This window comes from Pantherophis guttatus, chromosome 2 (genome assembly GCF_059756535.1).
Source record: "Pantherophis guttatus breed Tessera chromosome 2, ASM5975653v1, whole genome shotgun sequence".
NCBI classification, from domain to species: Eukaryota; Metazoa; Chordata; class Lepidosauria; order Squamata; family Colubridae; genus Pantherophis; species Pantherophis guttatus.
Window position 1 is genome coordinate 93367434 of NC_142064.1, and position 14265 is coordinate 93381698.

The 14265-nt window shown below is 41.1% G+C and overlaps 1 protein-coding gene across 2 annotated transcripts in view; it reads left to right on the plus strand.

Annotated features, from left to right (window-relative positions):
- KCMF1 (potassium channel modulatory factor 1) overlaps positions 1 to 14265 on the plus strand; it is a 58052-nt gene that overhangs the window by 16304 nt on the left and 27483 nt on the right. For both annotated transcript variants that reach the window (XM_034410685.3, XM_034410686.3), the window contains exon 2: positions 12251 to 12418. In XM_034410685.3, coding sequence (XP_034266576.1) covers positions 12251 to 12418 — 168 coding nt within the window. The remainder of the gene's footprint in view (positions 1 to 12250; positions 12419 to 14265) is intronic.

Below are 14265 nucleotides of genomic sequence, written 5' to 3' on the forward strand. Positions count from 1 at the left end.
TGCCACCATTAGCACAGAGACCACCTTTTCCACCAAGAATCTGGCTCTCTTGGCCCCCGAAGGTGCAGATTCAGCAGGAACCTCTGGACAGAGGCCTGCAGGCAAGAGAGCCTTGGCAAAATTATCCCGGCACCGTGTACCCTCCAAAAAGGCTTCTAAGGCTTCAGAGATAGACGCGGTTAGGCGGCAAAAGGCTATCGACTGCGAGATTGAAAAAGCCTTGAAGAAAGCTGACCGTCTGAGGGAATCACCTCAGACAGTCTTGGATCAGGCAGCAAGTTTGCACCTTTTTTCCTCGCAGCCGTTGGAGCTGCTTGAGGCGTTTGACAGCTGCCCGGCATTGCAATGGTCTCCAGATGGTGCTAGCAAGCAGCCTTCGAGTAATCTGCCTGGCAACAGAGAACCCTTGCTAAGCCTGATTCCACAGGCTTTTCACACAAGTGCTGCCTGGCAGCAACCTGTCAGACAGCGGTCAGCAGGTATAGAGGCCACCTTCACTCCAACAGCCGCGGGGCTCCATCCAGATCAAGTGCCTGCTAGCATGGGAGAGCTAATCTCAGAGGCTATCAAGCAGGCAATAGCAGCTGGCTTACAGCAGAGCCACAGAGCTGCTTCGCTTCACTCTGATTTTCCCTTGCCTCAGACATTCCTCCCAGTGCCTCATACTTCAGGGGAGTTTTGTATATCACAGGGGCCCTACTCCCCAATCCCTTCACTTCGTTCTTCGGTGTCAGAGGAAGAGACAGGCAAGGATCTGGACTTGTCAGAGGATGAAGGCTTATAGCCGGATCAGCCTGCATTTGCAGGACTGTTCAGACCAGCTTTGTTAAGTCTTTACTTTTCAAAGCAAAAAAAATCCACTTGCATGGGGTCCACTCCACCATCTTTGGATCCTGTGCCAGGAGCCTCTGATTCTACGGGCTCCTTATTTTCTGAGCCAACTAATGAGGCGGAAGTGGTGCCATCTCCCCGCCTATTTTTAGCTGTGCTGCAGCAGCAGTGGACCGCTCCAGCGACCGGGCCTAGTTCACTGGACAAAAATTATACAACATCGGGCCTGAGCTCTCAAAGGCGCTTCTGATGCCTATGGTGGATGCCCAAGTGGATGCATTAACTGGGCAGTTGGTGATACCAGAGGCCCCAGAGGAAGCCCTCCAACCTGAGGACAGGAGAGCGGAGCAATCTTTGAGGAAGACTCACCAGGCGGCTGCCTGGGCCATCAAGGCTTCCACGGCAGCTTCCTTTTTAAATAGAACCTCTCTCCTCTGGCTAAAGTAGCTACAGGATCGGATCCCGTTGGGAAATACCAGATCCCATCAGGATTTGAACAAATTGCAGGCGGCTCTGGAATTCTCCACGGATGCGACGCTAAACACCGCAAGGTTTGCATCAAAGGCCATCGCCTCAACTGTGACTTCCAGGCGACTCCTATGGCTCCGCCAGTGGCAGGCAGATGCCAAACATAAGTGGAGACTAGCCTCCGCCCCATTCTCAGGGGAGCAGCTATTCCTGGATCTGATCCTGGTGGAATCGCGTGATAAAAGTAAGATCCTCCCATCTTTCTCCCGGTGGACGGAGTCCCACCCCTTCCGACACCAGACCTTTCGGGGTTCGGACACCGGGTTGGGCCACCACGTCTGCGGTGCCCATTCTTTCAATGGCAGGACCAACAACAAGATAGGGCAGGGGGCTATAGGCAGTTTCCTCCCAAACGACCCTTTCGAGGGGGAGGAAGCCATTCTTTCAAGCGCCAGAAGTAGCTGCACCACCAATCCTCCCATTGGTGGACACCTGGCTTATTTTGCCAGGCATTGGGAGGGCACCACCACTGATGCATGGGTCTTGGAGACAGTCCGGTCGGGCCTCTCCTTAAGAGTTCCTCTCCACACCCCCGAGGTTTTTCATTTGCTGCCCTGTTTTAGGGGTCAAGATGAAGCAGGCCTTCATGGAAACCACTATTCAACATTTGCTGGATATCCAGGTGATTTAGCCGGTTTCAGAGGACAGCAGGGGTTGGGATCTTATTCCATCCTCTTTGTAATTCCAAAACCCTTGGGGCAGTACAGAGCAATTCTAGACCTGAAACGATTGAACTGCCTTATCATCTACAAGCGGTTCAAGATGCAGTCTCTTAGTCCATTTTGGATGGCGTTAGGGAGGGCAACTTCCTCACTTTTTTTTTTTTTTTTGATTTTCTCAAACATAAACATGAATTATAACTTTCAAGAACAAAGTCTCGATCCGGTCATAGATAGGTACAATGCTTACATTCCTTTAACAAGCTCCATTCCCATTTTCCATTACATCTTTTAAACACAAAAATCAAAACACGAAGAGAAGAAAAAAAAATTAACATGAATTCTAGCATCTTAATCTAAACAGATCTATTATGTCACCGCAAATTTAATTTCCAGATAAACAATTCATCTTTATATCCATGTCCAATTTATATCTGGTTCTTCTCCAATTTTTCTTCCTTACATCTTTTAACATCAATATCAAAGTATAAATTTTAACAATCTTCTAACCTCATAGTTTAATTATTTACCTTACATTTTTATCACCACAAATCTTAATTTCAAATTCAATACAACTCTATTTTTATTCCAGTTTATAAAACAAAGTTCTATCTATTTTTCTTAATCTCTTGACCCATTTCATCAAATATTAAAATCTTAAACTTTATCAATTTATCTTTAATTTTTCCCCGCATATCATCTATTACACCTAACTCCTACTATTGTTTGGCTGATTTCCAGCATGTTCTATTTTGGCTGATTTCCAGCATAGTCTCCTCCAAACCTCCAACTACTGTTTGGCTGATTTCCAGCATATTATATTTGGCTGATTTCTAGCATAGTCTCCTCCTGAGCACACCGTATTGTTTGGCTGATTTCCAGCATAGTCTCCTCCAAAACTCCCGCTATTGTTTGGCTGATTTCCAGCATAGTCTCCTCCAACTCTCCTATTATTATTTGGCTAATTTTCAGCATTTTCCATTTTTACTGGTTTCTATCATACTCCTCAAAGTCTCAAACTTTTATTTAGTTGGTGCCCATCATCTCTTATTTTAATATATTTATCTATTATATGTCAGTTTCCCAGCATATTTTCCCAAATTAATTCTCAGTAAGTTTCATAATATTAATCATTTGCAGTTTACATGGAATAAAATCACAATTTATAACTGAAGTCAGTGTATCTTGCAGCATGTTTTTCTAAATTAATTCTCAATAATCACAATTTATAACTGAAGTCTGTGTATCTTGTAGTTACATCCAATAAAACATTAATCATATTCACCAATCTGAAGTTTGTTTACAAGTTAAAGTTAAAACATATTACATCTAACAGTAAATTTTCTTGGAGTTATCTCATATTAGTATATACTCTTATTTATTATCTTTAACCACCTAAACATCAATCCTCTATTTTAGTTACCATCTCTTATTTTTCATCCTTATTACTCCAAAAGCCCTCCTGTTTTTATCCAAAAATCATTTATATATTTAAGCTTTTAAACATTACATTTCAATTTTATCTACTTTATTTCTTCCTTTCTCTATCTGTTCATGTGTTCCACTTAAAAATCCAAACATCCTAGTTGAAAACTCTGTGTGTCACTTTAATGCTTTGTAACATCTGTTCCATATATAATACATCAACTTCCTTCTCTTTTGTTCCTGTGCCACACCTTTTTCTTACTAAGCCAGTTAATTTCAATTCAAGTAAATCCAGAGTATTTCTTCTTTCTTCTTCATAAAATCACCCAGCGACAGAATAGGAATTTCCAGAGTCCATAAATCTAAAGTTAATTTCAAAATAATCCAAAGTAAAACACCATTCAAAATGTTTCTTTTCCAAACGGAAGGGAAATCTCTTCAATCCACATTCCGCTTAGTCACTGCAGACTCCATAGCTATTATGTAACCATCCGCGTGTCTTTCTTCATTAACTTTTCAAAGTTGTTTAACTCCAAAGGGGAAAAAAAAAAAGAATGTTTCTCCAATCTATTCCAATTAAAAGAGAAACCCAATTTTCTGGTTCATAAAAAGCCAATTCTTCCAGATCAATTGTACTTAAACAAATTCTATCGTGGGTCTTTATTTCCAATTTTTTTCCCCTTATCAAATCTTCAAGCCCCAATGCTCTGTAGCCACTGTTTAAAATTTGGGGTCCTATTTGTAATAATCCATGCAGTTACGTTGTTTCTTGCCTGGGTTGGTGTCACTCACCTGTCTTCGAAAAAACTCGTCCTTTCCTCTTCTCTCCTGCACAATCTTTTCACGGTCTGCCGCGGCTTTGCGACAGCCGCCATGGCTGCCTACCCCCACTGCCAACTTCGAGGATTGCCTCTGGCCTCCAAGGAACTTGCCTGTTCCTCTTGGCCTTCCGAGGTGCTCCTCTTCTCCCCCCATCCCTACTAGACGGGGTCGGTCTGAAGACCGATCGATCGGTGGTTTGTCAGTCGGGGTTTTCGCGGGCTCATTAGAGCCCGCCATATCCCCGACTGTAGCGCCACAGCGCCAGACCGGAAGTCGCAACTTCCTCACTTCTATTGCTCTCACTGAAGCTTATCTTCATATCCCATTCTACCAGGACATAGGCAATATCTAAGGTTTTATTATGCAGGCCATCATTATCAATATAAGGCATTGCCATTTGCCTACCGTAAGCGCCCAGGGCGTTTATGAAATTGCTGGCTGCCTTAGCGGCATACCTCCAGGCTCTTCCCATGCACGTCCAGTGCTATCTGGATGATATCCTGGACCAGTCCGCCTCTGTTCCCTAGGCATGTGAGGATCTCAGCTGCACCATACAGGTGCTTCAGGATCACGGGTTTTCAATAAACACTACCAACGGCCATTTCACACCAACTAACCGGTTGCTGCATTTAGGAACGGAAATAGATACCTTGGCGTGCAAGGTACACCTCTCCCAGGAGTGCCAGGTGAATATTAAGGAATTGGCGGGTAGAGTCAGTAGGGACCGTATGGTCCCCCTGGCCATCCTCTTGCAACTCCGGGGCAAGATGGTGTCCTGCATTTTTATCGTGCCCTGGACATGTGTTCACTCCCAGTCGCTCCAGTGGTTCCTCCTCTCTTACCAGAGGACAGGCAGGAGCAATTCCCATTCTAAAGTCAGGGTACCACCAGAGGTGATACGCTCCCTGCAATGGTGGGCTTACCTGGAAATTACTAGGGGATGTCTCTTCAAGGAACCTTACTGTCTAACGATTACAACAGATCCCAGCCTCTTTGGCTGTGGGGCATACCTCCAGAGTAGGATGGCCCGGGGACAGTGGTCACCAGCAGACCTGGGCCACAATATTAACTGGCTGGAACTCAGGGCAGTCCATCTGGCCCTGCGCCAGTTCCAGGATATAGTGTTGGGCAGACATGCCTTGATTCTGACTGACAATGTGGCCACTAAGGCACACATTAACAGGCAAGGGGGAACGCTTTCTAGGTCCCTTATGAGAGAGACAGAAAGGCTGTGCCTATGGGCTGAGAGGCTCCATTTGTCACTATGGGTGGAGCACGTTTCGGGGCCCACAAATGTACAGATTGGCTTAGCAGGGCCACAGTTGATCATGCAAAGTGGTGCCTGCATCCGACTTTGTTTCAGGAGCTAACAAAGCACTTCGGACAGCCAACTGTGGATCTCTTTGCCACTCCAGACAACGCCCAGATGACAAGGCTTTTTGCGAGATTAGCGGTATCAGGTGCAGAAGGGGCCGATGCTCTTCACAGCCCTTGGCCGCGAGAGTTCCTGTATATTTTTCCCTTTCATCCCGAGGATGATAAGAAAAATTCTGGTGGAACGGGCGGAAGTATTGCTTCTGGCCCCGCACTGGCCACGGTGACCATGGTTTGCCGACTTAGTCGCTCTCTCGATGGCCAGCCGTTGGAGAATACCCCCGTACAGAATCTCCCTCAGCCAGGGGGCCTTGGTCCACCCGGACCCACAGTGGCTGGTCAGTGACCACCTGGCGTTTGTGCGGAGCTCTCTGAACCTGTATAATTACTCCTTCAAGGTGATAGACACTATACAAGCCTCCAGGAGGCCTTCCACAAACAGAATATATGATGCCACCTGGAAGGCATTTTGCTCCTGGTGCTCCAGGTCGTGATTGGATCCACCGTCTGTATCCGTGCCCCAGATACTGGAGTTTCTTCAGGCGGGGTTTGACAAAGGTCTATCGCCGAACACGATCCGTCGACAGGTGGCTGCCCTGTCATCGGTCCTTTCTTGCGGGAGGCTGGAGTCCCTTGCTCAACACCCGACCATCTGCAGTTCATCAGGGGTGCAACGAACCTATGGCCTCCAGTGGTTCACAGATATCCTACTTGGGACCTCACTAAGGTACTGCAGGCACTGACCGAGGCCCCATTCAAACCACTTGAGATTGGCCAGATTGCATTTCCTGACCTGCAAGGTGGCTTTCCTAGTGGCCATTACATCAGCCAGGTAGATATCGGAGTTAGCAGTGCTTTCCATCTGACAGGACCTCTGTGTTTTCCATCCTAACAGGGTGGTTTTGCATTTAGACCCTTCTTTCATTCCAGAAGTTAACTCGTGGTTCCACAGGGCCCAAGAACTTATCTTGCCCAATTTCTGCCCCAACCCTGTGCATGGACTGGAACAGAAGTGGCACACGCTAGACGTGCGAAGGGCACTCCAAATCTATATCAAATGAACTTCCTCCTTTCAGAAGATGGAGTCACTTTTTGTGTCGTTCTAGACAGCCTCCTTAGGGGCCAAGGTCACTCCATTGAACATGGGCCGCTGGATTAGGGTGTGTATTGCCAAATCATATGAGATACAGGCCCTTCCACTGCCCAAGAGTCTCACGGCACACTCCACAAGGAGTGCGACCACAAGTGCGGCATGGGCAACGCAAGCCTCTCTGGAAGAGGTTTGCCATGCAGCTACCTGGTCCTCCCCATCCCCTTTCATCAAGCACTATAAACTGGACAGCTATGCCTCGGCTGAGGCAGCCTTTGGTAGGTGGGTCCTCCAGAGGGTGCATGTGGATGAGGACCTCAGACCAGGCTGTGACCCACCCGTGAGGACAAGACCGCTTTGGTATATCCCATTCCTGGATGCTGTTCCCACTTCTCCATTTTAGTGGGTCGTACCTGATATGCTTCTTCTCGTTGAGTGGGAACAGCATCCAGCCCCACCCTATTCACCGGCTGGTACTTGGTCCAACGTAGCACACATCGGAGCTAACCACGTGAGTCTGTCCCTTCATCTTCGCCAAAAGCTGGGACCGTTGGCAGAAGGCGTGTCCTTGCAGCTTTGACAGACTCAGTCTAATTGGCTGACAGACGAGGACAACCCATTCCTGGATGCTGTTTCCACTCAACGAGAAGAAGCGTATCAGGTAAGACCAACGCCTCATTTATTTTGGAGGTGAGGTAGTTTCCATCTTTCCTTGTTTTGGCAAAGACCTGATCTGCTATAAAATGTTTTTCACTATGTGAGAATTTCCACACTTTTATTGGAAGCTTCCTGTATTGAACAATCAAATTTAATGGGAAGAATCCACATTGCTCTTCAGTATCTCTTCTGCTTTCGTGGTGGATAAATAACCTAGATTAGGAGAAAGCAAACGGACTGAAGGTTTTATAATCGTTGACTACTGTATGTTAGCTGTGGTGAAGGTACTTGAGTTTGGCGGGGGGGAGTTCTGAGGTAATAAATTACCTCCTACAGATTGGTATACCTTATGAACTCTTGCAGAAGCTAAAATTTATGGAATGTTAATGTTTTATTAAACTAGTACGAAAGAATGAACCCCCTTGGATTGGGGTGCTGTTTTAGTCTGTCTTCTGCCTCTTTGCCTTTTTACTCGACTGCAAAAGCTTTCACCAAGTAGCAGCAGTCTCCTCTGACTTGACCTTGCCACAGGAATGGAATCTTCTTTGATATTTTATCACCGATGATCCTCATCCATAATTTGAGATCAGCCTATTCTGTTCTTTTGCTCAGCCTTTCTATCACTTGGCTGTTCTGTCAAGACAGCAGCAATGCCAAACCTCTCTTTTTCTGTGAAGTGTTGAAGCAGTGATATTAGACCTACTCACTCCTAAGAAGGAAAAGGGGAATTCAAAAGTACATTTAAAAAAGTGTCTAGTCTGCACAAGCTTTCTAGTCTTTGATACGATATTTCCAGAACATGAAAATATCAAATAAATGAAAAATATTAAGGCTTTTTTATACTTTCTGGTTCTCAATCCTGATTACAATATTGTCTCGACCAATCTTTGTTGATGAAAGCCACATCATAGAGAGAAATTAAACATCTGCATTGCTGGTTTTTATTAAAACTAGGAAGTGTGGTATTTGGTCAGTATTATCAGTAAATTATTTTAAGCTTCCATCTGAAAGTTTAAAAATAAAAGCAAAATAATTCTATAGCATTTTTAGATGGAAGATTTGGATGAAATGAGTGTTAATATTGTAGAATCCATTTGTAGGCTGAAATTTGGAAATTCTAGTTTTATTTAGAATCTTCTAATAGTTATATTTTTCCTTTCAATTGACCCCATGATTTATCCAAAGTCTTATTGATGATACTGTCTCTGTAATTAACACTGCAGATGATTTAAAGTTTGATCATGCTTAATAATTATAGTGTATTAAATATAGTAGTTATCATTAACTTCAACATGAATACAGTTTTGAAAGTACAGATTCAGTTCTGCTTAAGTGGGTTCCAGAAAATTCTGAATTGAAGACTTTAAACAGGTTCTTTTTGCTTTTTGCATTATAATACAATTTTTATGTTTTACAATTCTTTAAGATAATAGTTTAGTGAAGATCTTTCATTTTGCTAGTATTTTATTTTAAATGCTTTTGTATAAAATACTGTATTCTGTGTTGATTATTTGGTTTAAATACATGAATATTCTGAAATATATGAGAAAAAAAACCTCTGTTAGCTAAATAATGCCACTTAGAATAGAAAATTATATTAAAAAAATTGGAAACATTTAAATATAAAACTATTCTACCTTTCCTTATTTAAATTAAAAATGTACTGAAATTGTATTGAAAATTATACTAATAATTATTGTGCACAGTATACTGTCAGCCATTTAAATTCAGATAGTTAATTAGATTTTTGTGGTACCTGTTATATTATTTGTGCGTTTACAAATTTAGTTATTGTTTTTATTCAGATTTTAATTGTTTGCCATTCAGAGCAAGATGTGATGTGTGTGATATGTGTATATATGATGGGCAGCTTTATAAAGGTATTAAATAAATATTTGAGCTCCAACTCCCTTAGCATACCATATTTTTCGGACTATAAGATGCACCGGAGTATAAGACACACCTTAGTTTTTGGGAGGAAAATAAGAAAAAAGCTGATTGGGGGGTGGATCGGTTTCCCGGAATACCCCCAATCAGGTGTTCCCTGATTGGGGATGGGCGGGGGCAGCAGCACCACACTGCTGACTCATACTTCAGTATGAGTCTTCTAGGACTCCCAGATCCTTCTCACATTTACTGTTGTTGAGTCAGGTAGCACTTATTCTATACCTATATATTTGCTTTTTGAAAGAGGTGTACTATAGCAACATTGGTTTAGCAACTTTAGGTTCATTGGTTGTGAGCTCTGCGCCTTGCTTTTTTTTCAGCCTCTGAAACCTCCGTTACAGAGGCCTTTTTTTCAGCCTCTGAAACCTGTTTCAGAGGTTGGGTGGGGCTACATTCGGTGTATAAGACGCACCCAACTTTTCACCCTCTTTTAGAGGAGAATTATACTCTGAAAAATACAGTAATTGATTAGCACATTTGAAATTTTAATCCAGTGCAGAGTTTTGGTTGGAAAGATGGATACTGTTTTTCAAATCAGTACATTTGTTTTCTTGATTTTCTTCTGAAGTTGTATTTGAATAGCTGTTATTAATTTCTGAATTTTACAATAGTTTTACCATTGCATGAAGTACCTGGACATACAAATTTTGAAAGCAGTCTTCCAGTACTTGAAGGGCTAACATGGGGAAGAGGTCGTCAATTTATTCTCCATAGCACATAGGGCAGGACAAGAAGCAATGGGTGGAAGCTTCTTAGAGAATGATTCAACCTGGAAATAAGGTGGAATATCCTGACAGTGAAAATGATTACTCCATTGCTGGAGGTTTTCAGATTACAGAAAAAATCAAAAATAATTTTAGCAGATCAGATAAATAACAATAATTTTAATAAGGACAAACATCAAGTTCACCTAGGAAACAAAAATCAAATGCATGAGTGTAAGATGGTAATAGGCAATAACAATGGTCAAAGGACTAGTAAGTAAGTTGTAAAAGAAAGATTGAAGGAATTGAGTAGGTCTCACTTGAGAAAAGAAAATGGAATGGGAAACAGAAAGTACTATTCAAACACCTGCAAGGATGTGACATAGAAGATCAAGATGGTTCTCTAATGTTCTGGAGTTCAGAACATGAAATACCGTAATGGAAGTTACATAAAAATGGGGTTTCATCGAGTGATTGTTGCCTTTACTAGTTTTTTTATTCAGAGAGGTAGTGGGAAGAGGCTGGACACACAAACAAAGAATTTGTATTTTTTACATTGAGTAGTGGGAGGGGGAGGGGCAGAGTCTTGATGTTTCTAAATGGTCCCTTCCAGTTCCTACAAGTCCATTGCAATACTAAATGGAGCACTTAATACTTTATAATGTATTATTGAACCCAAATAAACTCACATTTGAGGAAATGTATAAGCATACATATATTAAATTGCAAGTCTACTTTTTGCTTCCCCTTCCGGTAAAATAGTTTAATTCAGCTGTTTTTGGACAATGAAAAAGTTTTCAGATTATTTTTTTAGTAGAAAATAGGATTTGGAAGATTTTGAAATTCAATAACATTTTGGAATTTATTTATTTTTTAATTTAACATATTTGAAAAACTAATATGAATATTTTTGTACACGGTATGACTTTAATGTCATACATTACCTGCTTCAGATCTGATACTCTTAATCTGTGGTTGAGATATTTTATCAATGCTTTTCTAGACAACTTTAAACAATAAGCTTTTAATGGACAAACCAGTGATAATTTTAGTCTGTATTTAACTAGAACCAACTAGTACAGATTCTGTACAGATTAGCAGTAATCTCAGTCTTTTTTTAAAACAAATTACAGTAGTTATATAGTTAAGACACATTTATTAAACGAGTATTATGTCAGTATGCCCTGGTCAGAATGAAATGTATTGCAAGAACGATATCCGTTTGGTTTGTATAGAAATGCTTTTATCTTTGGTAGTATCTTTGGTAGTTCACACTACCAAAATAATGGAGTGTAGAAAGTCTTTGGACTTTAGGGCAAGGATCTCGAACTCAGATCATCACAAGCCTTTCAAAAAGATCAGTTTATTAATTTTAGGACTGCAACTTTGAAAGTTTTTATACATTGACATAAACACCTATAGTCACTACCAGAGTTTTTGGACCACAGCTGCTGGTAACAAGAGCTGCACCAGTGATGTGAGGAACAAGCAAGTGGAAAGAGGAGGTTTCAGTCCTGAGCATGGCTCTGATTGCACTTCTATAGGAGATAAAACATGCAGCCATCCTGCTTGTCCTCTCTGGACATGGAACAATGCTTTATTTCCAATGTACACCTGTTGGTCTCAGTTTCTCTGATAAACCTGCTGAATTCCACAGCCTTGCATATCTCCATCAGTCTCCTAGTCTTTTCAGGAGGGAAGAGATGGAGAGGGTGAGAATAGGATTAAAATTAAAGATTTGACAGTTCCTATTTTCTGCAGTCCATGAAGGAGGTGCTTTCTATCTGGGCAGCAGGCAAGCTTGCATTGTCTTTTTCTGTCCCTTCTTGTCTGTCAGTCCACCTCTCTATCTTACTGTTGTCTCACATATTACCCCCATTTAAATGGGCTGCAAACAATGCCATCTTCTTTTGAGATAAACTTGTAAGCATACCTTAGTGGTCTTACTCTTTGTAAGTATTATGGCTCAAAATTGACCTGGAAATCCTCATGTTGGGGATTCCTATCTGAGAATATGAATCGTCAGCATTTTAGTTGATTGTGGTAATGTGAGAAGCATGTTCAGGATAATTATGAAATCATGAACATTAATTTTTAACTATAACGTAATTGATAGAATTGATAATAATTCAGGACAGTGGTATTGCAATGAAATTGCATAGATGTCGATTGTTCATGAAAATGGCTAATGGTTTTCTGTTTGTTTTTTGCAGGTGTCAGCTGCGATGCATGTTTAAAAGGCAATTTCCGAGGTCGCAGATACAAGTGTTTAATTTGCTACGATTACGATCTGTGTGCATCTTGTTATGAAAGTGGTGCAACGACGACAAGGCATACAACTGACCATCCAATGCAGTGCATACTAACAAGGGTAGATTTTGGTAAATGATTCTTGCCTTTTATTTACTTACTACTTAATGTCCTGTATTTCGAGATAAACAAAAATTACTTCTGGAATTTTATTACAGAACAAACAGAAAAACAGAATAAACATAAAAGATGGTAAAAACACAAAAATCCAATATTATGCATGTATTAAACTAACTTGAGTTTTTGGTAGACTGATACATGCCCCATCACAGATTTTTGCTCTTTTTCTTTGGCATCCTCCAGGAGAGGATTGGAAGTGAGGCAGATGAGAGTATGTGTGCCATTAAAAAATGTGGTAACTTGTGTTCTTGTGTCAGATGTCAGGAGGAAAGTCAATAATGGCAGCATTTGCATGATGATTTGTACTTTTGGGGGGGGGATTTTACATTGGAGGTTTCTTTAGAACTAACTGTGTACCAACCAACAGATCTTCCAAAAATAAGTAAATCTAAGGTCCTTCTAGCCAACTTACGATTTAAAACTGCCAGGTCATTTAATTCAGAATCAACCTGTATGCGTTAAGAGGTATTTTCTTCTACTGTTTGAATTGTAAATTTGCTTAGGGTTTTTGTGGTTTAAAAATTAGAAGAAGAAAAAAACAAAACAAGAGGGGACTTAGAACTAGTATGATAAGGAGAAACAGATAAGAAAATACATTAGTAGAATGAACATTCAACAGAGATTGCTGTGGGAAAGATTTCATTATTGGCTTTAATATTTCTATAGCTTTTACACTTTTTTTCATGTTTCAAATATTTTTTAGAATTGTAGATAATAGAGGGATTGTAACTGCTATAAATGTGTTCACATTCTGCTTGATAGTTCTCCACTTCATATTAAAATCAAAGCATTTCTATTCATGAGATGTGGAAAAAAAAGTGACATAGATCAAGTTTTTCAGTGCTGTTATAACTTGAACAGTTGATAACAGTTGTCAGTTCCTAACAGTTGTCAGAAATGGTTTAGGGTCTCCTGCTTGGGTGGGGGATTGGACTAGATGATTTACAAGGTCCCTTCCAACTCTGTTAATCTGTTAGAATCTGTTAAACGAATGGTTGTAAGTCCAGGACTACTTATATGTTTAAATCAGCCAGAGACAATTTCTCCTTGACAAACGGCATTTACTTACTCACTGTAAGTATTTCTTTTTCATCTGTTGATACCTTTTTCTTTTCCTTTTTAGGGAAAACTTTTCTGTAAAAATATCTGTTCAGTTTCACTTTTTTATGTTTGTTTTCTATAAATTTTAAAATAGAATGTTGATGTTCAGATTTGTGCTTCAGTGACATTATTATTATTATTATTATTATTATTATTATTATTATTATTATTATTTATTGAATTTGTATACCGCCCTACTCCCGAAGGACTCAGGGTGGTGAACAGCCAAATAAAATACATATAATACAAATGTTAAAAAACCATTAAAATACAATTAAATAATTGGCCCGAAAACAAAAATTTAAAACACCCCAAATTCATAAGACAAATTTAAAATTTAAAAATTTAAAGTTATTAAAAAAGTTTAAAAGAGAGGTTAGGCCAGGCCGGCCTGCTGAAAAAGAAATGTTTTGATGGCACGGCGGAAAGCGCACAGGTCCGAGATCCTCCGTATTTCTGGGGGGAGCTCGTTCCAGATGGCAGGTGCCCCCACAGAGAAGGCTCTCCCCCTGGGGGCCGCCAGTCGACATTGTTTGGCCGATGGCACCCTGAGGAGCCCCTCTCTATGGGAGCGTACTGGTCGGTGAGAGGCTACTGGTGGCAGAAGCCGGTCTCGTAGATATCCCGGTCCTAAGCCATGGAGCGCTCTAAAGGTGGTAACCAAAACCTTGAAGCGTACCCGGAACACCACCAGGAG